This window comes from Astyanax mexicanus, chromosome 1 (genome assembly GCF_023375975.1).
Source record: "Astyanax mexicanus isolate ESR-SI-001 chromosome 1, AstMex3_surface, whole genome shotgun sequence".
Taxonomy (NCBI): domain Eukaryota; kingdom Metazoa; phylum Chordata; class Actinopteri; order Characiformes; family Acestrorhamphidae; genus Astyanax; species Astyanax mexicanus.
The window spans coordinates 92,516,332-92,544,190 of NC_064408.1; the positions used below are offsets into that span (position 1 = coordinate 92,516,332).

At 35.7% G+C, this 27,859-nt stretch overlaps 1 protein-coding gene across 2 annotated transcripts in view; it reads right to left on the minus strand.

Annotated features, from left to right (window-relative positions):
* The window catches only part of cntnap2a (contactin associated protein 2a), a 723,644-nt gene that overhangs the window by 37,654 nt on the left and 658,131 nt on the right, over positions 1–27,859 (minus strand). The window contains exons 18-21 of one of the 2 annotated variants that reach the window (XM_049485717.1): positions 22,973–23,002; positions 16,726–16,962; positions 6,010–6,243; positions 4,450–4,583 (exon numbers count right to left, since the gene is read on the minus strand). In XM_049485717.1, coding sequence (XP_049341674.1) covers positions 4,450–4,583; positions 6,010–6,243; positions 16,726–16,962; positions 22,973–23,002 — 635 coding nt within the window. The remainder of the gene's footprint in view (positions 1–4,449; positions 4,584–6,009; positions 6,244–16,725; positions 16,963–22,972; positions 23,003–27,859) is intronic. The other variant, XM_022683450.2, reaches the window with a different exon arrangement.

Below are 27,859 nucleotides of genomic sequence, written 5' to 3' on the forward strand. Positions count from 1 at the left end.
TATTTACCGTTATCACAGCACACTAATAGACAGAGAGAGAGAGAGAGAGAGAGAGAGAGAGAGAGAGAGAGCGAGAGAGAGAGAGAGAGAGACTGGGCAAGAGAGAAATAGACAGCAAGAGATACAGAAAGATCAACATGAGATATTTAAAGTAACAAAGGGGGACAGAAAAAGTGAGAGACAACAAGTGAAGAAAATAAAAAAGTGAAAAAAAAAGAAATATCAAAAGGGCAATGGGCAAAAAAACAGACTCAACAAAATAAGCAAGAGAAAGAGCAAAGAAGAAAAAAGAAACAAAAAAAAGAGGCACACAAAGAAAGACAGAAAAAAATATTATATAGAGTGAGAGGAAATAAAACAACGGGAGAGAAAGTAAGAGAGATGAAGCTCCCTAAGGCTCTCTCTCTCTCTCTCTCTCTCTCTCTCTCTCTTTCTCTCTCTCTATTTATTTGAGGTTATAAGGTTCTATAATAACTAAAACACTCTTAAAGTCTTACATTTGTACAGAATCTTCACTTCATGTGAATGTCCTTCAAACCCTTTAACTGGTTCTCTAGACTCAAAAATCACTTTTCCAAACATGCTTCTTTAGGTAACCAAAAGTGGTTATTTTATGCCATCAATAAAAAATGGAGAGAGAGAGGGAGAGAGAGAGAGAGAGAGAGAGAGAGGAATATGTGGATGTAAAAGGACTCAAGCTTTCAGATCTCTGGCCTGAGCTCTCCAGGTCTTAGAACAGAAGTGTCTGATGCCTTAAGGGAGGCTAAAACTCTTTCATCATCACTTGAAGATGACAAGAATTCATGTAGAGGTGAAGAATCTGCTTTGAATCCTACAAGAAGCTTTGATAGTGTCTTGACCTGACAAGACGGCGATGGCCTCTGGAGAACTGATTTTACCTAAATGAATAATGCATCCCGCTGTTAGAGAATTAACCCTCAACCACCTACAGGAGCACAATTCTCAAAAAGCCTCTCAAGACTGAGAGAGATGCTGTTCACATGAACAAATTCTGCAAGTTTCTTTTCTGCACCCTTAAAACAAAGGTCCTCAAATACACTATTAATACCAAAATGATGGTCACTCAGGAGTATTAAAAAGAGTTTATTATCTGTGTGGGTGTAACTACGGCTTGTATACCAGTGGGATGTTTGTTTTCTGTGCCAAGTTCATTATAGACAGACACCAGGATATGATGGCTCCCCCTCCTGGCTTTATCAGTTATTAGTAGTAAAGCGCTCTGGAAGTCTGCATTCATGTAAAAAGCTCAGGAAGCAAAAGCTTGAGCAGATGTGTGAAAAACCAGCCTTGTGCTATGATGTCACACCTGTTGATCCAGACAGAAACGGACAGAGTGGTGGAGACATTAGAGAGGAAGTAAAGTGGAGTTTAATGGCCTCCTCAATCAGTTTCAGATACACACGATAGGATACACTCACTGGAGTGATCAACCTAGTCAACCCAGTCTCGGACAAAATGAGTAAAGGCCCTGCCTCTAATTCACATTTCAATATCATTTACACACGAGTGGACTGCAAAAGTGAGCTGTGGAGCAGGTATCTCTGTGTGTGTGAGAGAGACATATGGGACACATTATTAACACATACACAGATATATTATTATTATTATGATTATGATTATGATTATGATTATTATTATTATTATATACTATACTGGCACCGTATTTATATTTAGACATGGGATAAGCTACTGCTAACAGAACACTGCATGCGCACAAATACACACACACACACACACACACACACTGCATGCACGCAACCACACACATACACTGGAGTGTGAAAGATGGGTCTGCGTTTCAATTTGCTGGAGTGTCAGAAAGTCTCCCAGGGGCCCACGGTTTGGGCCACAGAGCACACACACAGATTCCTCCACCAGTGCGCTCAGAGGACTGTCAGAGTGTTAAAAAAAAGGTTACAAAAAAAGGTTTACAAAAAAAAAAGTCCACCTCACTCATCTCAACAAAGAAAGAGAGAGAGGTGTAGGAGGGGGTCTAAAATGAATTTAAAATGAATATTTAATATTTACAGTTTCTTTGATTTTACCAATTTGAAAACGTCTTTTTGAATGTTTGCACCAGGAGTGAAATAAAGTTATGCAAAATCAGTGTGTAAGACTGGTGGAGGACAACATGCCAAGATGCATAAAAATGTGATTAAAAACCAGGGTTATTTCACCAAATATTGATTTCTGAACTCACAAAACTTTATAATTATGAACTTGTTTTCTTTGCATTATTTGAGATCTGCATCTTTTTTGTTATTTCAATCGCTTCTCATTTTCTAAAATTAATCATTTCATATGGAATTTTGGAGAAATGTTGTCCATAGTTTATAGAATAAAACAATATGATTAATTTTACTCAAGCACATAAAACCTATAAATAGCAAAACCAGAGAAACAGAAGTGGTCTCTTAATTTATTTCCAGAGCTGTGTACACAATAAAATGACACCTGTCATTGGAGAGGAACTGCTATTGTGTCCCATGACATTTGCCACGTCCCACTAAATCTGAAGAAAGCTTTATATGTGTGTGGGGCCTCCTGCATGTATGTGGATGTGATTTCTGTCAGTAGTCTTTTCAAAGGATAATTCTAGCCAGACACTGCCAGTCACGATCATTACCACCCACTGTAAAATACTAAACTGCTATAGGAGGTGTGTGTACAGCACAGCAGTGAGAAATAAATGTATAAACCCATCCTATTGACTAACATTCTATTATAATTTTCAGTTTTCATAATGTAATTTTTTTCAGTACATTTATCTTCTGTCTTGCCAGTGGCATGAAATAGCGCTGAGCATGGTGGAGATGTAGACGTGGAGATGACACAGCCACCGTCTCTGTGACATTATCTCTCTGACTCTGTCATCCTGGGAGGTTCTCTCTGAGGAACTCTGACAGAGGCTGGTGGACAGAGCTGGTTACCAGATGTGTCTGTGTGTATGTGTCAGAACCTCAAACCATGACATAGTGTTGTGTGTGGGAAACCTATAGCTGAGATATAGCTGAGGTGTAGAACCTGGATTAGCAGTAAAACCAGGCTGAGCATTCTCTATTATCATTTGATTATTACCTTTGATGAATACTGTTTACACTATTTAAACTGTAAGGAATCTTACTCTGTGATAGTGCTCTCATCTACTGGAAAGTAACAGTGTTTGCACACACACACACACACACACACTAAATAGCAGAGGTACAATATAAATACTTTCTTGTACTTGTTTTTCATAATTGTACCCTCAAAGGAATAATATTGCTCTTTACTAACAGCAGGAAGTTCAGATTTGTACCATTAAACCAGCTAAGAGCTACATTTTGTATTCTGTATCATTGTATTAATAAACAATTATAGATTTTTCATTTAAAAGCCAGGTAATTTTGGACCATCACGTTCCTGACACATATTCAGTTGATGATAATGTTTATAATCTTTATAATCGTTATACATCGTGGTACAAAAACGTGGGTACAAAAAGGCATTAACTGAAAGGTTTTCTATTGTACCCTAATATACAGTACAGACCCAGCGACAAGCTTTATGCTCTTTTAAGTACTTGTTTTTCTTAGTGTGCATGTGCAAGCACATACACACGTATTGCTTCTTTTTTGACGTAACTCAATCACAAGAACACATCCTGTTTTACATTTGCAATAAATATGGACAAGATCCGCCACTAATAACTTCCAAATGTGTTTTTGAGTGATCTGATCTTAATCCGATCCTTCCAATGCATCTTTTTTTAATTTTTTGCAAACAAATAAAAGCCAAATTTCAAATCTGATCCCAAAATCGCGTGTTAATGCCAGACATAAACAGATGCTTAATGTCTAATGTAGAACTAATCTAGAGTCAACAACAATCAAACCTGATCAACTTGACTCTTTAGTGTAGCTCTGCTAACCTCATCAGCTCCCAGTTACTCTAGCCTGACTGTTTAGGAAGCAGTAGAAATCTAAAGCACTAAGCGATCAATACAGACTCTCTGGAGCTTAATGTCTGACAGCCAGGCAAACAAGCACTACACACACAGCCACAACATACACACACATACACACACACACACACACACACACACACACACACACACACACACACAGATACTACATGTTAACATTACACTGCTTATCATCTCTAAAGAAAATGGCAGTGTGTTTAATTTGTTAAAAAAAAATATAAAAAATAAAACAATATGTAACATTAAATGTATTTCTTTAGTTAACTGTTAACTGAAGATTTGCGGCAAATCTTTTTTATTTATTTAAAGTATTTTTTGGGGTGAGTTAAAAACAGTTAAACTGCTCATTATCACATAAATCCTTTTAAGCAATTAGCTTACTAATTTCATGTCATTAGATGAAAATGAATTGAAATGCAGTGTGGTAGAAAGTAGCTTGTTAAAACCAGGTAAACGTTTCTCACCTGGACATAGATGTCTCTCTCTATTCGGGTGATGTTGACACTATGTGGCTGACCATTGGCTAGATTTCGCTGATCCAAATCAATGGTGAAGGGCTCTCGCAATCCGCCAAGGTTATACCGCAACTGTAGTGTCCCTGAGAGAGAGAGAGAGAGAGAGAGAGGAAAAGAGAGAGAGAGATAGGGACAGATAAAGAAAGAAAGTGAGTGTGTGGGGTTGGGGAGGTAGTAACCTGCAATGAAACTAAAGATATGAACTGTAGAATGTCTGAGAAAAGTGTTTGAGCTTATGGGTATATACAGCAAAATCACAGCCTCATTAATATATGAATATTATAAAACAAAATTGGTCTGCAGGAAGGTTTTACCCTTAGAACCATTTTATGAACTGTTAAGCATGGTGGCTGTAGTCGAGCTCGGTCGAGCTTTGCTGTCAGTGGAATTGTTACCCTCCACAAAGATGGATAGATAATGAAAAAGAAAGAATGACCAACTAAAAAACAGTTCAGTGAAATCTCTGAAAGAAAATGCTACCATGTCCATTACTTTTTAAACTAGAAATGAGTGCCTTTGTTTTTTTCTAATTATTGTTTTTAGTTTTGCCATGACACACACACAGTTTGATGCTTTTTAAGCATTCTAAAGTATCACTTTGTGAAATAAACTAGAGTAGTTTATCTGTGCGTGTTTAAGGCAGTGAGTAAGCGTGACAGATTGAGGGAGAAAGAGGCTTATGCTGTGAAAAGGAGCCATAAAATTAATTGTATTAAATGCTTTCTAAAAGCTGCACTTTGAGTCTTCCATAAAAAGTGAATTAATAAATTACGCGCTGAAAGACACTCAGACAAATTCGGTAAACAAAAGCAGTGAGTTGTAGCCATTTTGGTGCGAAAGAAACATTAATGCAGAGAAAAAAAAACCACAACACATGATGGAGAACAAATAGACCGTTAATCTGAGCCGCAGTCTTCACTGTCAATTAAAAACGTCTTAACTTATCTTTTACAGACAATAATTATGACTGTATGGATGTAAAAGCTACACATTGTAGATTCATACTGGACTAAAAAACACACAATAATGCAGATTTAGACTGGAGTAAAATAAACATAATGTTTTACATCACCAATTACTAATTTTCATTTTTTGCTAAAACTCATCAGTTTCTGTAAAGCACGTATCACTGTAAAGCTTATAGAGATGTTTTCAATCCCCCCATGATGGGAGTAGTTTTTAGAATGAACTGCAGTAATCTGTTACCTTGCATTGCTGCTGTGTGAGGACTACATACTGAAAAATGTCATAAAGACTTTATAAGGGTGGTCTTATTATTTAGGACCATCATAGATTTTCACTGGTCATTCACAGAATTCAGCAAATGCCCACTACCTTTTATAAGCGTTTAAAGACTATATCTGTGGAAAGATTTACAGTTACAATCTGTGTAATTTAAGTAAACAGAAGCAAATCTAAATAATGATAAATATCGCCATAGAGACATTAGGTAATATATTAATACATATACTGCACATATCTATGTACCCTCAGTGTACAGTGTTGTACCGTTTTGTCGCAGCACCACTGCCATGTAGTCCTGTGTTTTGGAGCTGATGTAGAAGAGGATGCTGGGAGTGCTGGATGTGCTGAAGCTGAAGGCCACGTCCTCCCGGGTTAGATTGGTTTCCATCGGCAGAGAGGTACCCACACTTTTACCCTCCACACTGGAGGCTGCAGCCACCACGTCTGACACCAGGTTATACCTGATCAACGTTCCAGCTTCAAAAAACCCACCAACATCTAACAAAAACACAACAACAAAACACAACAATAGTCTATTAAACATTCATTTATAACAAACACATGCAGTGAGTTCACTTACAGAAGGTTAACAGAGTAGGTTTCAGAAAAAAAAATACATTACAATAAAATACAATACAATACAGTTTCAGTCTCAGTTCATATCACAATATCTAACTCAAACCACCACAACACTCACTAACACACCACCACCATATCAGTGCCGCCGCAGTGCTGAGAATCACCCACCATCCAAATAATAGCTGATCTGTGGTGGTCCTGTGGGGTAGAGCTTAGATCAGGCCCAAAAAATTCTTCCCAACTCGGCCTGAGCTCGTGCATGCTCTGCTCGAGCCCAAACCGACCCAACCCGCCCCATAAACTGTCATTATGAGCCTGAGCCCTATTTTAACTGGACATTTTTAGTAGGTAAAGTGTTTTTTTTTTTTAAACTAAACGTTTTAAGAAACATTTAGGCTGTTTTAATTAGTTATTAACATTGTAACACTGAAGAAGCATAAACCTATTATTTAAGAAAAATGTGTATAAAGAACAGATGCACACAGCCCTGCCAGGTGGGTGTGTAATGTGTAATGTGTAAACTTGTAAGTAAGCCCCTAGGCTGCATGATTACAACATTCTAACTTGTGCAACTTTTTTTTTTAAAAACACAGTTTAATTTGTTACTTTGCTATATTGTAATTATCACTCTATAGATTTATATAAAATAAAAATAGCATTAAAAACAACAACAGACGCCTACATCACAGACCATTTTCTTGAGCCCGATTTAACCCAGGCCGAGGAAAGTGGTGGGAAATCTTGGTCTGGGGCAGACAATCAAAACTCCTAGCAACTAAAGAACAGGGTGAAGGGAAGATAATAAAGTATGTAGATAACAGATAAAGGATTACAGTCTGATCATTGGTGATGGAAATGGACAATGAGTGTAGAAACAAGGACTTGGTCATAATGTTATGCTTGATTGCTGTAGATTATGTGTAAATTTGTGCAGTTTGTTTAGTTCTGACCTAATCTAATCATGGTTGTGAATCTTCTGTCATTTACATCTAATACAGTTTAAATGGCAAGCCAAACAGGAAATATATAATAAAAGCTGATATATATATATATATATATATATATATATATATATATATATATATATATATATATATATAATGAAAGTCGATATATATATAATGAACTCTGATATATATAATGAAAGTGATATATATGTAATGAAAGCCGATATATATATAATAAAAGCCCATATATATATATATATATATAATGAAAGCCGATATATATATAATGAACTCTGATATATATATATATATAATGAAAGCTGATATATATATAATGAAAGCTGATATATATATAATAAAAGCGATATATATATAATGAAAGCCGATATATATATAATGAACTCTGATATATATATATATATAATGAAAGCTGATATATATATAATGAAAGCTGATATATATATAATAAAAGCGATATATATATAATGAACTCTGATATATATATATATATATAATGAAAGCTGATATATATATAATGAAAGCTGATATATATATAATAAAAGCGATATATATATAATGAAAGCCGATATATATATAATGAACTCTGATATATATATAATGAAAGCCGATATATATAATGAAAGCGATATATATAATGAAAGTGATATATATATATATATATATATATATATATATATATATATATAATGAAAGCGATATATATATATATATATATATATATATATATATAATGAAAGTGATATATATATATATAATGAACGCTGATATATATATATATATAATAAAAGCGATATATATATATATAATAACCTCTGATATATATATATATATATAATGAAAGTGATATATATATAATGAACTCTGACATATATATAATAAAAGCTGACATATATATAATAAAAGCTGATATATATATATATATATATATATATATATATAATAAAAGCTGATATATATATATACATAATGAAAGCTGTTAAGACCCTTTAAGAGGGTCAGCCTGAGAGACTGAAGGTGGCCTTGTGGTTCAGCCGGCCGCAGCTCCTCGCGTAGGGGAGGCCGACCACCGGCAGGCATATATATATATATTATATATATATATATAATTACATTTATTTATTTATGTAATAACAATATTAACTCTATAGGCCTCCTCATTGTGGTTTGTCAGCATTTTCTAATGCCTAAGCCCCCCTTCCCTTCCTCCAGGGGGCAGTAAGTGCTCTCCTGGAATCAACCTAAACATTAACACCTCTGTCCCGAAAGCCCCTCAGCTCTCAGAAAGAAGAAACATCTCCGTAAAATCACACAGCCTCCTCGCCGCTTTACAGCAGGGAACGGCTCGGGCTGCATTCAGGCTTTGCCAAACACAGTGTTCTGCACTCAGGCCAAAACACTCTGTCACGCAATTAAACCTTTTTTCTATGCAGCTCTGCAGCTGTAATTTGCATATCTTAAATAGCTCTGGACTCTGGATTTTTTTTTTTTTATTTGGAAGTGCTTTGCGATTTGGCACCTCCTGGTACAGACCAGAATCAAACACACATTTAGATTCAGATTCACTGCTTTTTCTCTGGCGCGACAGCATGCAGCTCCTTCAGAGTTCCTGCTGAATTCCCAGCGGCCTCTTTCAGCATTCAGCCAGTGTGAAGACATGCTTCATTTTAAGCAGAAACTTCTGCGAACCGCTCTGTACCATTTCTTCTGCTTGTAATTCAGGGCACGTAAATATTCACCCAATAATCTAATTCACTTCTCTACTCTACCACTCTAAGCACATAAGCTAGTCTATAAGAGATTACTCAACAACTCAATACGGTCTGAGGAACTTATGTGATGAATCAGGCACGCAATTTGCCATAGGAGTGGGCAACCTGGCCCAAAAATAATCTAATATATATTAATAAATATTTCGTGGTAATTTTGTGACAAAACACAAAAACAATATTTGTAACACTTTCTATGATTGTCATGTCTATTAGCCATTTTAAAATTACTAACAATGTTATAATGCATTTATAAATATACAAATGAATGCATTAAAATATGTTTTAGTGTATTTATAAAGTTTAATAGACATGACATTCATAGAAATTGTAACCAAAAATATTTTGCAAAACAAAATTGCAGAATAAACTAACATTCATATTAATACACATAAATAAAATAGTTTTAAACATTCAGTAGAAACAAAAATATCTGTAAACATTTGTCTAGTTAGTTAGTGGTGTCTTTCCAAGACTTTAGATATGAATATGTAATGTAGCATAAAATACTTAAAGCATGCATTCAAACTGCAAACATAAACAATTATAGCCTAAAGCTTCACAGTAAATAATAAAGCATACAAAATAGACGGCTTTCATTACAGTATGTCACTACTACTATCATATGACAGTATACATCAGCTATAGTTTAACACAGCAAATAAAACAGACTTTTCTCCAGATTGCACCTGACCACTTCTTAATTATGTTCCATAAAAGTATCTTTTCATGTTTTTTTCACATAGTGTTTTAGTCCTACAGTGCTAAGATGCTTTCTTTTATTTTAGCATTGTATTTAATTACATTGCAGTGTTTCAGATTATTCAAGTAACTTTAATATAAGATAAAGACAAAACAAGTAAAAACACCATGCAGCTTTTAAATGATAATTCTGTTTATTAACAATAACATCTAATAAAAAATAGCAAATGTCTAGAGGTAATAGTATCTAAATTGATCATAAATTTGTGAGGTGTTATCTAGTAAGTGAGGCTGAATGTTAAAATCTGAAGTTGTGTGGGCATTTAACATTCCTCTATCCACAGTGTCGCATGTGTACCTGGAATAGGGCATAGAAGGTATTACCGCCCATAGTGGACAGTGCAGTGGGTGCTTATAATTGTTATCAGTGGCATCTGGCTGGGATTGTTAGCGCAAACAGATAAGCGACTCTGACAGAAATTCCATCCACATTCAATGAAGAAGACTCCACACTTATACCCAATTTTCCATCCATGGTCAGTGCATTTTGAAAAGCTGTACTGCATGTTTACTGTTGTCTTTATTTTAGTACAGCCTCCACACTGTGTGGTTAAATTAACACACTGTGACAACAAAGACCCTGATATTTCACAATAAAAAATATATATTCATATCCCTATTTTACATTCAGATCATTCAGATTTATCTTTTTAACATTTTTAATTATGAATGTATTTCAGGCGGAAAGCTCATCTTTTTCAAATAACACTGACATGTAGGGAATTAACTGTGTTTATCTTTAAGCCATTAATTTGAAATAAAAATCTTGCTCAGTTACCTTTAAAATGAATAAGCAATAAACACACATATGTACTAAGTTGTGCCCTGCTAATCCCATATTGTAAATTATAAATCAGAGGTTTATGATTCATACCATCATAATAAATATTGCATTACTTTACATTACTGCTGCTGTGTTGAATCACCAGTAAAGAAGGTCTACAGCAGGAGATGCATTTTATTATACGAAACTAATAAAAACTCCCCTGCAGTTACACACTGTGGGAGGCAAATTAGTTTGTTGCATCACCTGGAGGGAAAATTAACACCTGAGCTTATTTATAATTGCTATTATTAAGAGATCTGCACGTATTGAGCTTTGTAGAGGATGTTTCCTTCCATTCATAATAAATTAGTTTTATATATAGCTGACATTTTCATTCCACTTGAATATTGCTTTTATAAACAACATACAGAACACAGTCTAGAGGCTGATTTGAATTTATGTCCTAATAAAACACAATCTAATGGTACTTTAATGATGAAATATCATCTCCTAGCTTTCAGACATGGAAAAAAAAAGCAAAGCTGCTGGAACACGCTCAAGCATAATTTCCAATATAACGCACTTACTGACCCCAGTTGTGCCCACTAGATTTGAAAGCCAATAAAAACTGTTCTCTTTGCTCTGCTTGGGTTGAGGTGAACGCTCTGAATTCACAAGCACGCTTCAGGAGAAGCCGTAAACACGCGGCAGCCCCGGATGACAGAGAAGAATAAAGGTCCTCCTGTGGACTGAGAGCGAACGCATGCGTGTCTTACAGGAGCACTAAAAACATAAACAGCGCTGGAACTGTCGCACGCGGGGCGGAACGGAGAGGACCATGGGAAATTAAGCAGCGTAATGAAGTAAATTTACACTGGAGGGGGGGCCGTGTGAATAAACGTTTCAGACTTTCAAAACCTCCAGCTTTTAGTCTCTTTCTCAAAGGAATAGAACAGATTTATCCCGTGACGAAGTTGTCTGCTTATGCATTTATTTATGCAGCCATAGTACACTGAGGGGGTGGTGGGGGGTGGTCCTAAGCAGGTGTGCACACAAACACAGGTGTTCAGGAAGGAAATTAGGCAAAGCTGACACCTTAAATCACCAAATGAACCTTAATGTGACTTATATACATGCAAACTCTCCCATAAAATTATTCCTGCCTGCAGCACATTCCCATCTGTACAAGGAAGGAAGGAAGAAATAGACACTGTATACTGTGAAAAACGTGCTTTTCCCACCCGTTTAAGAACTTAATGTACTGTGTAAACATTGGTAAAAATGTTCCCACACATATACTAGCCCCCACTTAAAAACACAGTACCACAGTACTGTTCATATACAAAGTCTCATTCAAAAAATGATTTATTTTTTATTATTTTCTTCATTGTGGATTAATATTTAAGACATAGTAAATATGAAGGCACACAATAGTACAATATAACTATTTATCGCTGTCCACATGCATGCGGTTCAGTTTAATTATGTACTGTTTACTATGTGCAATTTAACTGTTTACTGATTACAGTTTACTGCTCTTCTATGTGCAATATCACAATTCACCACCCCTCTTTATGCTCACTATGTGCAATTACAATACTTATTTACTTAGGTCCTGAGCTGTCTGTAGTGAGATTGAACTGACCCCAACTCTGGCAGGGTCAGCTGTCAGAGGGACAGCTAACTTCTCACATTTAACCCCTATCCACTGTACGCTGCTCCACACTGATGGGATTTGATGAGTTTCCATAAATGACTTCCATCTGACTCTTTTTTTTTTTGCAGTTTTACACTTTACTTTTTTTAACTTTAAGAATCAGTGAATGTTCCTTCACTCAATCAGCTGCATAATCTACACTGACATGACAGAAATCATGTGACAACAGTGAGCAAACTCATAATTTAACTGAAGTATTACGGTAGGGACAGTCTACGCTTTGTATAAGTTGTGAGGTGTTTTTGTTAGTGAGGCTAAACACTGGCCAAGGTGCTCATTTACCTATTGAACAGATCACCAGCTGCAATTCAATGTTGCTGAATGCATTAACATTAACATTTGGACATTTGTGTGTATAAATGTACAGCTCTGGAAAAAATTAAGAGACCACTTCAGTTTCTGAATCAGTTTCTCTGATTTTAATATTTACAGGTAAATGTTTGAGTAAAATGAACATTGTTGTTTTATTCTATAAACCATGATCAACATTTCTCCCACATTCCAAATAGAAATATTGTCATTTAGAGCATTTATTTGCAGAAAATGAGAAATGGCTGAAATGACAAAAAATATATGCAGATCTTTCAGACCTCAAATAATGCAAAGAAAACAAGTTTATATTCATAAAGTTTTTAAAGTTCAGAAATCAATATTTGGTGGATCATAGTTTTCTTGGCATGTTCTCCTCCACCAGTCTTACAAACTGCTTTAGAAAAACCTTATGCTGCCCCTGGTGCAAAAATTAAATATATAAAAAAATGCAATTAAAATACAGTTTCAGGAAAATGTAGGCGAACCCTTTGGGATTACTTGAATTTCTGCATAGATTGGTCATTGAATGTGTTCTGATCTTCATCTTAGTCACAACAATAGACAAACACAGTCTGCTTAAACTAATAACACACAAAAATATACATTTGCATGGTTTTATTGAACACACCATTTTAACATTCTCAGTGCAGGGTGGAAAAAGTATGTGAACCCCTAGACTAATGACTTTTCCAAGAGCTAATTGGAGCCAGGATGTGATGAGATTGGATGTGTTGGTTAAAGCTATCCTGCCCTATAAAAACACACACCAGTTTTGGGCACAGCTCAACACAGCACACCATCATCAAAACCTCATCCGAACTGTGAAATAGGGTGGCGGGGGCATCATGGTTTGGGGCTGCTTTGCTGCCTCAGGACATAGACAGATTGCTGTCATCAACAGAAAAATGAATTTCCACATTTTACAGGAAAACTTAATCCATCTGTCCACCAACTAAAGCTCAAAAGAGAATGGATGATGCAACAGGACAATGACCCAAAAATACGCCTTCCCAATTGAGATGCTGTTGCATGACTTCAAAATAGCGATTTACATCACATATTTCAGGAATATTGCTGGAATATTGAACTGAAACAGTTTTGTGAAGAGGAATGGTCCAAAATTCCTCCTGATTGTTGTGCAGATCTGATCTGGAACTACAGGAATCGTTTGGTTGAGGTTATTGCTGGGTCAATCAGTTATTAAATGCAAAGGTTAACATACTTTTTCCACCCTGCACTGTGAATGTTAACTTGTTGTGTTCAATAAAACCATGCAAATGTATCATTTTTTTGTGTGGTATTAGTGTAAGCAGACTGTGTTTGTCTATTGTTGTGACCTAGATGAAGATCAGAACACATATAATGACCAGTTTATGCAGAGATCCAAGTAATCCCAAAGGGTTTACATACTTTTTCTTGCAACTGTATACATACTTTTTTAAGTGAGGTTTTCATTTCTGTATGCCCTTTAAACATATATTATGAGAACAATATGTTATGCAGTAAAATGTTGGTGGGTTCTGTAAGCGGATTCGGCAGTGGAATGATGTGTCAGTAAGAGCAGAACCTCTCTCTTGGACTGCAGAAGCGATGCATTTTCCGAGGTTTCGGCAGAGGGTAGAAGAACGAGCATGAGAATATGCCGTGTTATTGATGGTTATTCCCAAGGCAGGATGTGTAAATATGTATAAAATGGAAATGTGCTCCAACTCGTCACAATTACAAGGCTGCTCGTGTGTGTGTGTGTGTTTCAGGCTGAAAGGGAACAATGCGAGCACCGGGTCACTGGGGGGGATCGCTGTGGCTGAGAAAACGTTTTTTTTTTTTAATGTAGCCGTTTTTAAGAGAAGGCTGATAGAGGGCTCGACACACAGGCTTTTAAGTGTGTGCAGCTATTAGCATATTCAAATAGAGGGGAAGTGAGTATGATATGCAGGGCAACCTGTCAGGTATATCACCTCTACACCACACACACACACACACACATCACACTGTCGTACACTGACATCCCTCCATCACGCCTCTCAGGCTGGAGAGTGTCATGTTTTCCACTTCAATAGACCGCTGAAAGAAGCTGAAAGCCAATCTTAGAGCAATGATGTTAATTTTTCTTAAAAGTACACACACACACACACACATACAGTATATATAATATGCAGCGCTGCAACACCAAGAAGAGTAATAAATCTGGACACTGTAGGTGACCGGCAGCAGAGTAGGGCACATGGAAAATGAGAAAAATGTAAAACAGCAATGTAACACGTTTTCATGTAACTAAGGATAAAAGTACAATGTGTTTTCTGTCATCTTTTCATCTTATGTTTCCATATCAATATCCATCATACAACAACAGATATTCCTCCAGATTCCTCCTAAACACTGTTTCTGTACATTAAAAATGATGTGTTTTAGTATTAATTAGTGTGTAGAAGTACGATTTCCGTAGAATTTTACCTGAATCTTTCTGTTGATGGCTGTAACAGAGAACTGTTTTAAAGCAGATCAGCAACTCACACTGAGAGCTAGACAGGCTAAAGCTCAGCCTCCACACTGTGGGATTTGTTTTACCCAAAACTACATAATAAATAAGACTTCCAACATAGAAGACAGTGACATAACTCCATATCTCCTTAATTACATACATTATATAGTAGCTTGATCAGAACAATACAACATTTGTGATATATGAATACAGTCAGGCAGGCAGAAATGTTATGTTATTATGAATTATTACTATAAATCTCAGTGTCTCAGTGTCTATTTATTTTTTTTCTGTGTGTGTGTGTGAGAGTACATGTGCACACGCGTGTTCTTTCGCCTGTGCTTATTTATCTGTAGATGACAGTAGTACTACAGAATGTGTTCCCTTGAGGTGTAAATAGTCATTTGCATGTTCTCACAGAGCAGCCACAGAACTGTGAAAACCCCCACTGTACCACTAAACTGTTCACGGTCTCCCAGAACTGGACCACCTTGATTAATAAGTGTGTTTAAAGGATGTAAAACAGAAATGAAATACATTTGGATTCATTTTTACATTTAAAATTAATATCTTATCTGGTCAGACTGAGGTTGTATTTTAATGATAAGTGAAAATAAAATCCATGTAAAGTAGGCCCAGACAATACCCGCATAAAATGCATAAAATGTATTTAACAAATACATTGTTCATCCTTCTTATGCTTTATTCAAAATTTTAATAAGTCCTAAACCTATATTTAATTCACAATAAGCATAAGAAAACACATTCTACAATATCATATTTTATACTTATGTATTGAATTGCATGCTTATATAATTAAATTAAAGTAAAACACATTTGATGATTACAATGTATTAGAACCTACAGTATTACAGATTTTATTTTATAAAGACCATGTTACACATGTTACCATTGTTTGCTTAACCCTTGGTATTAATTTTTTATTAGCTGAACTCTTGATGCTAATATATCTGTGCCATAAACAGTGATGGGAGTAACGGCGTATTACAAGTCTAAGTAATTTTCTTTGGTCCTGTGGAGTTTTCTTATTTTTTAAAATTCGTTAGATTATATTTTTGTCAACATTTTGGGTTTATTTTCGTTTGTTATTTTTCTAATAATAATAGTAATAACATAATGTATTTTCTTTTGTTCATTTTTTTTTTTTACAGGGCGAATAGTAAAAGTAAAGCAATAGTTAGTTTTACTGGTAATTAGTTACTTTTATAGTGGAGTAACTCCGTTAGTAACTCAGTTACTGTAACTCAGTAACTATAACTAATTACTTTTTCAAAGTAACGTGCCCAACACTAGCCATAAACATGCCATATCAGAAATCATATACTGTCAAGCCATGTCACTTGCACACTTTATGATTGATCAGTATAATGATCAGCCATTATAACACCTGTCAAAATGTAACTCATGACACTATATGACATCTGTAATGACATGTTTATGGCAAGTCAATAGTTATGTCAAGGTTATGAAGCAGCATTAAAGGAACTGTTCACATATAGTTAGCATCAAACCACTGTAACACACACAAACTAACAGGCTAGTCAAGCTATGATGAGCATAATTTATACATTAATTCTCAGTGACTGTAAATTAAGCTGAGGTCTCACCTTTTGTGCAGAAGGGTCCGTCGTAAGCCGTAGCGCTGCAGTCGCATGAGTAGCCGTTGTATTTCTCCACACACTTCCCTCCGTTACGGCAGTACATGCCAAAACTGGTGCAGTGACCCGAGCACCCCGGTTTAACTCCTGGAGTGACTTTGGCTCTCTCTTCAAGGTCGAGGGTCACGCCGTTCATCTTCAGAGAGCGAATGCACCCGAGAAAACCTCGCTGACCACCAGCTGCACCTGCGAACCCAACGGAAAAACAATTACACTCTGTTGGAACATCATTGGTGATCAATGCCTGGCCAGGTCGAATGGAGATCATTCTCACTGCATGGAGATTACTGCATATTACAGCTACTGTTGGGGCTTTAGGGTAATGGCCCTGTTGTTCAATTAAAATAAAGATCTAACGGAGGACATAAAGAGGCCTAAATGAGAAGCGCTGGAGGTTAAAATGAAAAGCGCCATCTTTCTCTCTCTCTCTCTCTCTCTCTCTCTCTCTCTCTATTGCCGAAACAACCTCTACATGATGGAATGCATAATTCAATAGTATAGATCTCGCAGAAATGAGAGAGTGACTCAAACAACATTAATGCGCTGCTTGTGGGTGAAAATAATTACTCTCTAACTGCTCCGAATAATGTCCGAGCACTTTTCCCATTATAGGGAAACCACTCATTTACTCAGAAAAAGAGTAGTAGAATGCAGAGCTGCATTTATATACTTGAGAGTGACCAGCCAAGAGCGCAGTAATTATAAAGTAATGGTAAATAATAAAATGAGGACTGAGCTGCGAGGCGATGCCAAAGAAAGAAACAAAGCGGCTGCCCAGTAATAAGACTTAAAAGTCGAGTGTTTTTCATTTATTTTACCATTCAAATGTAACAGCATATTAAATTATACAGTCTAAGCCAAAAATGTGTGTAATACAGAAAAATACACACATGTGGAGGACTGTGCGACCCCGATACATGTAGCCCAGAGTGTGTCTAGTGGGTGTGTCTGGGACCGCTTGTGTTGTCGTGTATGGGCGTGTGTGGGTGTGTATTGGTGTGGCTCCCTAAGAATAAGAAAAAGAATAAATGGTTATGAGCGTCTCCTCCCATAGTAAACAACTTTTTTCTGGTTGCTCTGTCACCTGCTAGTGTAAACACATAGTACATTAAAATAAGTTTTAACTTCCACACTTTTTCCATAATTGCTTTTTATTTACCAAAGAAACATTAAAAATGTATTTAACCCAAAAGAGCCAACAGTGATATATGTGTCACAGGCTCTTTAAAAGGTAAGTACATTTAATTACAGCACTCTGTCCTTTACGTTAACTCGAATGAAGTTCCTAAGTGACACATACCGAACATCCTGAGAGCATCACTGCAGGACAGGGTGTGAATCTGTTTTCATTCTTCTCATCTTATTTACAGAATATAGAAGTGCTGAGTTAGCGCTGGAGATAAAACTTGCTCCTTTTAAAAGTGTATTTTTGGCTGCTACAGGTCTGTTCTGGCCATTTTGAACAATTCAAAGGATCTAATAAAATGTTTTATGTTCCATTTACCCCTTTCAGACCTGAATTATCTCCAGTGATGGAAAAAATGCAAGAATGCTGTTTTCTGTCTGTAATGCACAAAAAAGAATACTCTAATATTCTACTATAAAATCTTTATAGAAAATAAAATCCAATGAAATAAAATATTTAATGTTTTTTATTACAATTGCATTTGAAGCCTGTGTGTAATATTTTATATTTTCAAAACAAAAATGGCCTATTTTATTTAATAAACCATCCCTAAACATTATAAACAAATATTGATTAAAAGTGTTCTAAATCACATTAAATTTGTGAAAATTAACTGTTCCTTTGCCTTAATGGCTCTACTGTTTTTCTAGTGCTAAGGGCGGAGCCAAGTTACTGTTTCACTGGTTTATAAACTTGTTCATTGGCTGGTTCGTGGCCTTTTCTGATGGACAACAGCTCCTAAATAGTGTTATGTGCAACAAAACATTTGAAAAAAAAAAAAAATAAATACATGATGTCCATTGTAATGGATGCAGGGTCTGAAAGGGTAAAGCAGTTCTGACACAATTTTCTTTTAATCAAATGTTAAAATTTGTTAAAAAGTTGTAATTATGCTATGTTAGGATTTTTACCTTAAATATTCACTCACATGCCCTCTTCATCACTGTAGACTCAAAAAAAAGAGAATAATCTAGGATTTTGCACCATTTTGAATGGAGATTTCCCAATAAAAGGAAATTTTAGACTTAATAACTAGACTTAATCTGTGTCCTTGAAACCATCCCTTAGTGTTTTTCCTTCTTAAAGCCCCAGTTTCTGAAATATACACCTCTATCAATAAACCAATGTTTGATATGTCAAGAGCATCAAACATGACCGTTAGTGACAACATGACACTGTTACATGTGTAATGACAACTCATATGACAGCATATGATATCTTCCATGGCTCATTTAAAACATGTCAGTCCTATGTAGCAGTACTCAGTTAAGTGCTACAAGATTGTAGCATATTATTAAATTCAAATACTAATAAATCATCCTCTCTTTTAATTACGAACACTAATGTAGTGTAGATTAAAAGATTAGAATCTGCACTTTTCTCCACAGATCTTTAGACCATGTAAACGGGCTACAAGTCAGAAATGATGTATAATGATTTACAGCAGCTCTTTGGTTCTGTTTCAGTGGATGTTGATTAGAGGCATTGCAGCTTTATTTGACAGTGTTTATAGACATGTAAAGAACAAGGCAAAACAACCTGAAATTTTTTTTTTTTTTAAGTCTGCCAGACCCAATTAGATGTGGACCTGGCTGTGATTTAATTCCACTGATTGTGTAATGGGTTCTGACCTCTTGGCCATTTAAGACTATTAAGCAAAAGCCAATAAGGCCACTGCTAACAGAGCACACAAAAAGCAGCACAGTAAATACACTGCATCAATTTCATAACAGCACAATTACGGAGGTGACGTCCCATTATTTCCTCTCCTCTTTTTTCCCTCTCTACACACATGCACACACATACACGTGCTCAGAGCATGAAGCTAATTAATATCACACAGCAGAAGCTCAGATTGCTCCTAATTACTCTCTCTGACACAGCAGTCACGTTCCTCTAGGCCGTTACTGAGCATGAAGACATCAACTCTGCAAACTTTATTTTCAGGGGGATTTAACTGTGTTATTAAGCCCACTTCTTTGAATATATCTAGCATTTACTTTTAGGATGCACACTGTTTCAAAGTGTTTTAAACTGACAGCACACATATTTTGCATCAGATTAGGGCTATATGGGAAGAGAAGATAACAGGAATGAAAACTTAAAGAACTTTGGGCTGGAGCTCGGAAGCCTCAGCTTGTCATAGAAAGTGAGTACCCTCCTCTTCTAAAGTAGGAGAAGAAAAATCTGGGTCGTCAGAGTCACGGTCTAATACACTAGCGCTGCCTCAGCTACTGAAAAAAAAAATATATATATATTTTATCTTTAATTTACTGTTATTTTAAAATGATTCAATATATTTATCATTTTCTTTGTCAATTCAATCCCTGTTTTTGTACATGCTCGGCTACATTGAAAATCAGTCAAAATAAAGGTTGACTGATTGATTGATTGATTGATTGATTGATACATTTGTACTCCTAAAATTTGGATATTGACCCTTTATTTTATAATTCTTATCTTGGTTAAAGGTTTCCAAGTATATGTAATGGATGAGGGTCTCTGTAGATACTGTAAGTACTGTTACAGCTATTGAGTTATTAGTATTGAGTTAAGACACTTTAAATTCATGGCCTTAATGACCTACAATACATGAATGTCTAATTTAGCTTTAATGAAGCTGTAATAAATGAAACCACAGGGAGCATTAACCTGATGGAATAGATTTTCACCTCTATATCATCTCACCTAAACGGACCCAATATACTTCAGTAAAACATAAAGATGAGCAATCAGATACATAGACGTGAGCAAAAATATGCACAAATAAATGCTGCACAGAAATAAGATACATACTGTGTATGTATCTTAAACTGTTCATATTATCAGGCTGATGTTACTCAAATTAGATTGAATTGCCTTAATTTGACACAGACCTGACTTTTTCAGTGCTATGTGAAAAAAATTAATCTGAGGCACTTTCATATGTGCTCCTAGTTCAGATACATGATTTTTTAATCATTAAAAGACTGAAAAGTCTGTTCACTCATTGGCCATCTTTGCTGGATAAACTCTATTTTAATATGCCTTCAGTTCAATAAGACAACAGAAGTAAAGGTGCTGAGATTCTTGATGCTCTCCTCCTCCGTGACCTCAACCCTACACCTGTCTGATTACTAGCGGAGATGTGCTGCTTCAGGATCAATCACTTGTCAATAAAGAGTTCTTCACAGTTAACAATTATCACTACCGTGTCCTAATTTGTGCAGGACACCTGAAATTAGAAATCATAATTGAATTAAACCTCCACTAGTTGCACTGATTACAAGCCCCAATGCTATAATCAGGAGGTTGTAGGTTCGTGTCCTGAGAAGAAAATCGATAGAATCAGGCTTTGTCCTTCAGGGATAGATTAAAAAATAAAAACACACTTTCTCACTAATCCAAACGTGGTCAATAAATCAGCTAAATAAATGTTTGGTGTTTGTTAAGCTCTTCAGTTTATGAAAAAAAGAGAATAAAAAAGGAGGCTTAAAATTTGCTTTATAAATGCTTGTGTACATGTATAAACTAATGCACCACATTACATGTCTTATGGAAGCCATATAACTCAGCACAGACTTATATGACATATTTCTGGTTTACAGTTGACACTATAGAGCGAGGAATGTTAAATACCTGGACAACTTTAGAAGTAGAATGTCCCATCCATTTGACCAGTGTTCAGCCTTACTCACAAGATAACACCTCACAACTTATACAAGTGTGGACCTGTATCCAAGCTGTCCCCTGAGGTAACACTTCATGATTAATTTAAATACAGTACCTGTTAAAAGTTTGAACAAAAATTCTTATTAATAGTTGTTCTTTATTTGTATTATTTGCCACATTGTAGAATAATAGTAAAGACTAAAAAACATAAAGGAACACATATGCAGTTAGATAGTAGACAAACAAGCCATGTTCAAAAGCCTTCAAAAACACCTGATATAAAAACAGAACACAGGTGGTTTGGGACGAGTTGGAGCGCAGAGTGAAGGAGAAGAAGTTAACAAAAGAACTCAGCAACTGTGGGACACCTTTAAGACGGCTGGAGAACCAATCCAGGTTCTACCTTATGAAGCTGAATAAAAAATTAGTGCCAAGAGTGGGCATCAAAGCCCACTTCGAAGGAGGTGCCACTTTAAAGAATTTAAAGTATGAAACATATTTTGTAATGTTTAACTGTATGTGCTTTCCTTTACAGTTTTGATATCTTTAATATTATACTACAGTAAGGAAAAACAAAACAATAAATAAGAAGAGGTGTGCTCAAACTTTTGATTGGTACTGGACTGCTCTCGCAGGATTCTGTTTGGGAGCCACATTAGTTTTATTATTCCAGTACAAAGATGCAAACTTCAAGTCTTGGCTGATCCATTACATCCACAAAGTTCACATCCATTACTGTAAACTTTAAGAACTTTATGCACTGCTTTATGCAACTCTATTCACTTTACCAGCCTTAAGCTATTATTGTACCATATTTGCAGTACTTTTTTATATGGGTTCTGTTTATACTTGTACTGTCATCCCATTTTAATCACCCCATCACTACTGCACTATTGTCTTCTTTCTTACGTATGTCTATTTGTGTATTGTTCATATAGTGTCTCCAATTCTTGTATATTATATATCTTATTTTCACCACCCATCACTATTGCCCTAATGTCTTCTGTCTCACGTATGTCTACTGTGTTCTTATTGTATTGTACACATAGTGTCTCCCATTCTTTTATATTATATATCTATTTCTGTACTTGCTGTAATTTTTTGGGAAGGAGGGTAACGCAATTTCAATTCTCTGTATGTCCTGTACATATGCAGTGTTAACAATAAAAGTACTTGACTTGACTTGACTACATTGGGGTTAAGGGGAAAATTGTGCAAGTTTGCTTTTTTTCCAACATTAAAGCTTTAATACTGTTATTATTATTTAATACCCATAGGAATAAAGAAGACATATGACCACTGCAAGGTTTGATTTATTTGTTTCTGCTGGTATATATGTTGTACAGAAAAGTTACCTACTGTCCTGACAGGCCCAAGACGCCGGCTTTCCTGCGGAGCATTAGCACCGTGCGAAACAGCAAAGCACACAGGCAGGCAACAGAAAGAGAGAGAGAAAAAAAAAAATGACAACAGAAAGCAAACATAAGAGAGAATGAGAAACAAACATGCCATAACAGAACAAACAATCCTGGAGTGAGGGGAAAAAAATAATAGAGATGATATATGAGGGGAAATCGAAAAGCAACTAAAACAAGAGTTCAGGTTAAGGGCAGCGCAGTGATCAGAGTCACACACAAACATGCGGCTGGTAAATCAATCGGCTCCCAGCTCTGAAATATAAAGCGCGTCTGAGCTTTAATATAAAATGAGTGATGGTAAATGCATAAACAAATGTTAAATCTTGCATAAAGTGTGAATTTGGAATGAAGCCGCTGCAGCGGGGGAGGAATGAAAAATAAACTGCTTTATTAATGAATGACTACACAGCAGATGTAAACGAGCCGCAAACGCTGAGCAGCGGCCATCAGAACAAGCGCCAGCATGCTTCATCAAAACAGACAAATTTAGCAGCCCACCAGGGGGGTCAAAGACTAATGCTACTAGCCCCTGCGCCGGCTAGTGGAGCGTGGCTTCAGATTACATTCCAGCTGAAACAAATGATAGGGACTAGAGCACCTTTCCGCATTCATTCGGTTCCTCGAAGCTCATTACGGACAGAGCAGCATGTTTAATGAGCCTATTGATATGCAGGTCATGTTTTTTCCAGATCTAATCTGGGAAAAATGAAATTTTCAGGTGCTCCCGGGCCAAAAATCCTTGATGGCACACTTCCATATAAATGAGGCTGTGATACAGGACTGAGGCTAGTCTGAGCTGGACTTCTCCCAGTGTTTAATGTGAACTGCTATCAAAGCCTGTCTGAGAGTGGAGTACATGTGGGATATGTGGCCTTATGTAAGTTATTATGATCAGCGAAAGGGAAATTCCACCAGATATCAATGAGCTGATATTAATACAACGTGCCTTTTGTTTAACACTGTGTAACACTGTGTATATATTTCAGGGTTTATTCTGAATGAACACATTATGAATATAGAGAAAAGTTAACCTTCGCTTTAAAGTACTTTTTATACATTTTATACAGTTTTCTTAAGAACTTTTTAAAATAATTCATGATTTTGTAATAATTCATTTAGCTATTTGAAAATAAATAAAATAAATAAAGTGTCCTAGAATTTCCAGTCCACCCATTCATTTTGGGATAACTCCCTCTTTTTAAGAAAGTAATTTTTGCTATAAGTGACATCACAAACTTTACACTGTCTAATATTCAAGGAGGGCATTTGCTTCACATTCAGCAATTCATAATATTAATTTTACTTACTATATTATTTCCATACTTTTTCAATACTTCAATTTTAATTAAAAAAATATCCGCTCTGCTTAATCTGTCATAATCTGTAAAAACAAAAAGCTGGATAGAAATCTTATCATAATCAGAAACAAAAAAGAATCAAACAAAGATTGTTGTCTAAAAGGCACATTATTTTGATGATGACCCCATTAGATTTTTACTGCATTTCCTAACGTATTCTGTGTCCATACACTGTGTGTGGTATCAATGGCATGTTTAGTAATAAAAATACTAATGATAATAAAACATATTTTAAGAAATAAGTCTTTAAATGTGCTTACAGTAAATAAGGAGCATAATTAAACAGTACATGGAGGTATGTTAAATCTGCTTGGCTGAGCCACATTAAAAGCCCTTGAATCAATACACACATGCAGCACATTGTATGACTGTACACATCAACTGAATTATGCATTACTGCACACAGCCCTTAAAGCCCATTGAGCTTGTTGTTCATGGAATAATCTTGGACCATTATGCTGCTTGGCAAACATGACCTATTGTTAAACATTTTGCATTGTTTGGGGGATGATTTGATTGTGGTAAATTTGTTTATTTCATTCATTCATTCAATCATTCATTTTCTTATCTTCTTTCTTCCTAGTAACGGTCATGCTGTAATGGGTGGCAGACAGAAGGCGGACGTAAAAGCGGGCAAGACAGACTTTAAAAATAAATAACAAATAAACAAACAAACAAACAAGGAGGAAACGAGAAAATAATCAAACAAACTAGACAGAAAATAACTAAACAGGACTAGGAATATACACAAGGAAATAAACGAGAAATAAACAAAGGTAAACAGAGAATATATATTTAACAAAGAACTAAGAAACTTGGAATAAACTAGAGTAACAAGGATAGACAGACAACGGAGGAAGGTGCAAAGCCCGACGAATAAACACAGACAAAAGGGGACTATTTATAAAAACAGGAAACAAAGAACACCTGGGGAGACGGGTAACGAGGGGCGGAGCTACAAATTACAGACATGTGACGGAAAATAACTGGGGAAACACACTGGGAAATGCAGAAACACAGGGAAACAGAGCGAGGGCGTGACACATGCTGGTTTCAGAGCCTACAAGGAATCCTAGGGATAGGGCAGTCTTTCACAGGGTATAAGTTAAATTAAATAAATAACTACAAATAAGTAATGAACTTAATATTAACTTGTAAGAGTTGTCTACAATGTGAATGTATCATATAGTTAAATTAAACCTTCCACAGAAAACTTACAGTAATGGCCCAGAGAGGAATGTGATGTTGATACATCACTTTTTGATCAGAATTATCATTTTGGTTGAAATTTTGAAGTCAGTACTATGTTATATTAGTAAAATATTGAAGAAAGTTCATAACATTGCCAGAAATTACATTGACTATAGATTGAGTTATAGTTTGGGGGGAATGTCATATAACAAAGACTGTGCAACCGCACTCTGAACGTTTTTTACAAAAAAGGGCAAATGCTAAAAATGCAAGTCTAAATATTTAATATTTTTAAAGGTTAACTTAATTACCTTCATATTAATTCCATGACTAGCCGTGTCTTCAGCATTTGCATGGGGAGCTAACTAACATTCCATTGTAATTTATGCTAGTACGGCGCTATTTAGCAAGATTTTTTTAATCAGACTTGTGAGGTCGGTTTAGGGTTGAGGTTTTCTTTTTTGTGTGTATATCTTGAGTAATTTTTCTATAATTTCTTATTTGTGTGTGCTGGTGTTTATTTGATTTAGTGTGGGGTGGCAGTGTATCAGGGACTGGGGGTGTTTAAAATCTTGGAGTAAACTGTGTGGCTGCATTATTATATTTGGGAAAAGTCAGCTGCCCCTGTGTAGCAACATTTCATGGTAACTGATGCTAACCAGCTTTTAAAGAAAATGCATGTATCATTTTAAATAATTTGTGAATTGAGATCAGAATTAAATAAATTTGTATTTTTTAATCAATAAATTTGTATTTTTGCTACACTGGTTATGGGATTGTGTTTTTTTTGCCCAAGCTATCTGACAAAATAAATTTCTTCCATTGCATCAGGGTTGAGTTTGCATGTCCTTAAAAGTGAAGTATCATTGAGGGTTATAGTGAAGTGCTTGAAATTGGGACAATGAATACTGCACCCACTTGATAAGGGTCACAAGACTTGTGAGGTCTTCTTCACATTCCAAAGCTTTATGAAAGCAGCTTTTAATTTATTTCATAGTGGGCATGTTTAAATGTGATTTTAAAAAGGAGATTGCACTGAGAGAGGAGTTTATTCATTATTTCTTTTTAATTAATATATTAATTATTTAATGAAGGCAAATGCATTTTTGAGGCACATTTGTCTCTTTTGTCACAAGCCTCTTTTCTAAAATGTTTCACTCTTCTGTTTTTCATGCAGTGATACTTGTGGTATATACAGAAGGGTTGATTTAACATACTGTGTTTTACTGCAATAATTATTTGTTAACGTTTTAATGCTATTTCAATATTAATTCAGGATGTAAACATTAATAATGAATAAAAATCACACTGGCATGATTTGGATTATTTAAATAAATGTTGACAGTTTAACACAAGTTTAACATCTATACATTAACTGTTTGGAATCTGGGGCACAGCGTCTTCTGAATTGTTGCTTTATTAAAGAAATGCATGTTGTTCAGAATACTCCCTGCTTTTGGTTCCCCAGGCATAATGTTCTCACTGTGAAGTGCCACTGATTACATCGTGAGATTCTGCTGACAGGTAAATGAAATATGCTAGGACTAGCACATGTGTTTGTATTATTAAACTGACGAATAAACAAAAAAGTACAATTTTGCTGCCATTTAGCAGAAGGACAGAAGTTAAGTTCAGAGTGCTGCTGCATCATCAACATAATTTTACTTCAGAGTGCGGGCTATGCTAGCTTTCTGAAGATAAGAGAGCAATTGCTCTGCAGACTTTCTTAATTTGCCTCTGAGTCATTTGCTGAACAGAGAGAGACGAGGAACAAAACAGCACAAGAGAAAGCTGAAGAAATCCTTTCTCCAGCATAATTACCTCCTGATAGGCTTAACTCGCCTATACTTTCAAAGCTATAATAGACTTCTTTAAAGAAAAAGAAAAAACATTATTTATTTATTTATTTATTTATTTATGTACCTATTTCTTGTTGGCGTGGAGCCAAAACAGACACAGACTATACCGTTTTTTGGAATAGAGATTTTACATGGAAAAGAATATATAGTCTATAAGGCTGAATCGCTGTCTGGAAAACTGACCTATTACCGTATTTTTTGCACTATAAGGCACACTTAAAATCCTTTAATTTTCCCAATAATTGTCTGTCGGACTTATAATCCAGCGGAGCTTATGTATGAATTCTAGCAGTCAGGTGGTAAGGAGCAGTAAAGGCACTCCGCTGAACTGCAGCCTTAGACAGGAGTTTCAGTTTAGTTTCTCCAGCACCGAGACTGGAGAAGTATTAGCATTAGCCACTAAACATGCTAAGCGCTAGC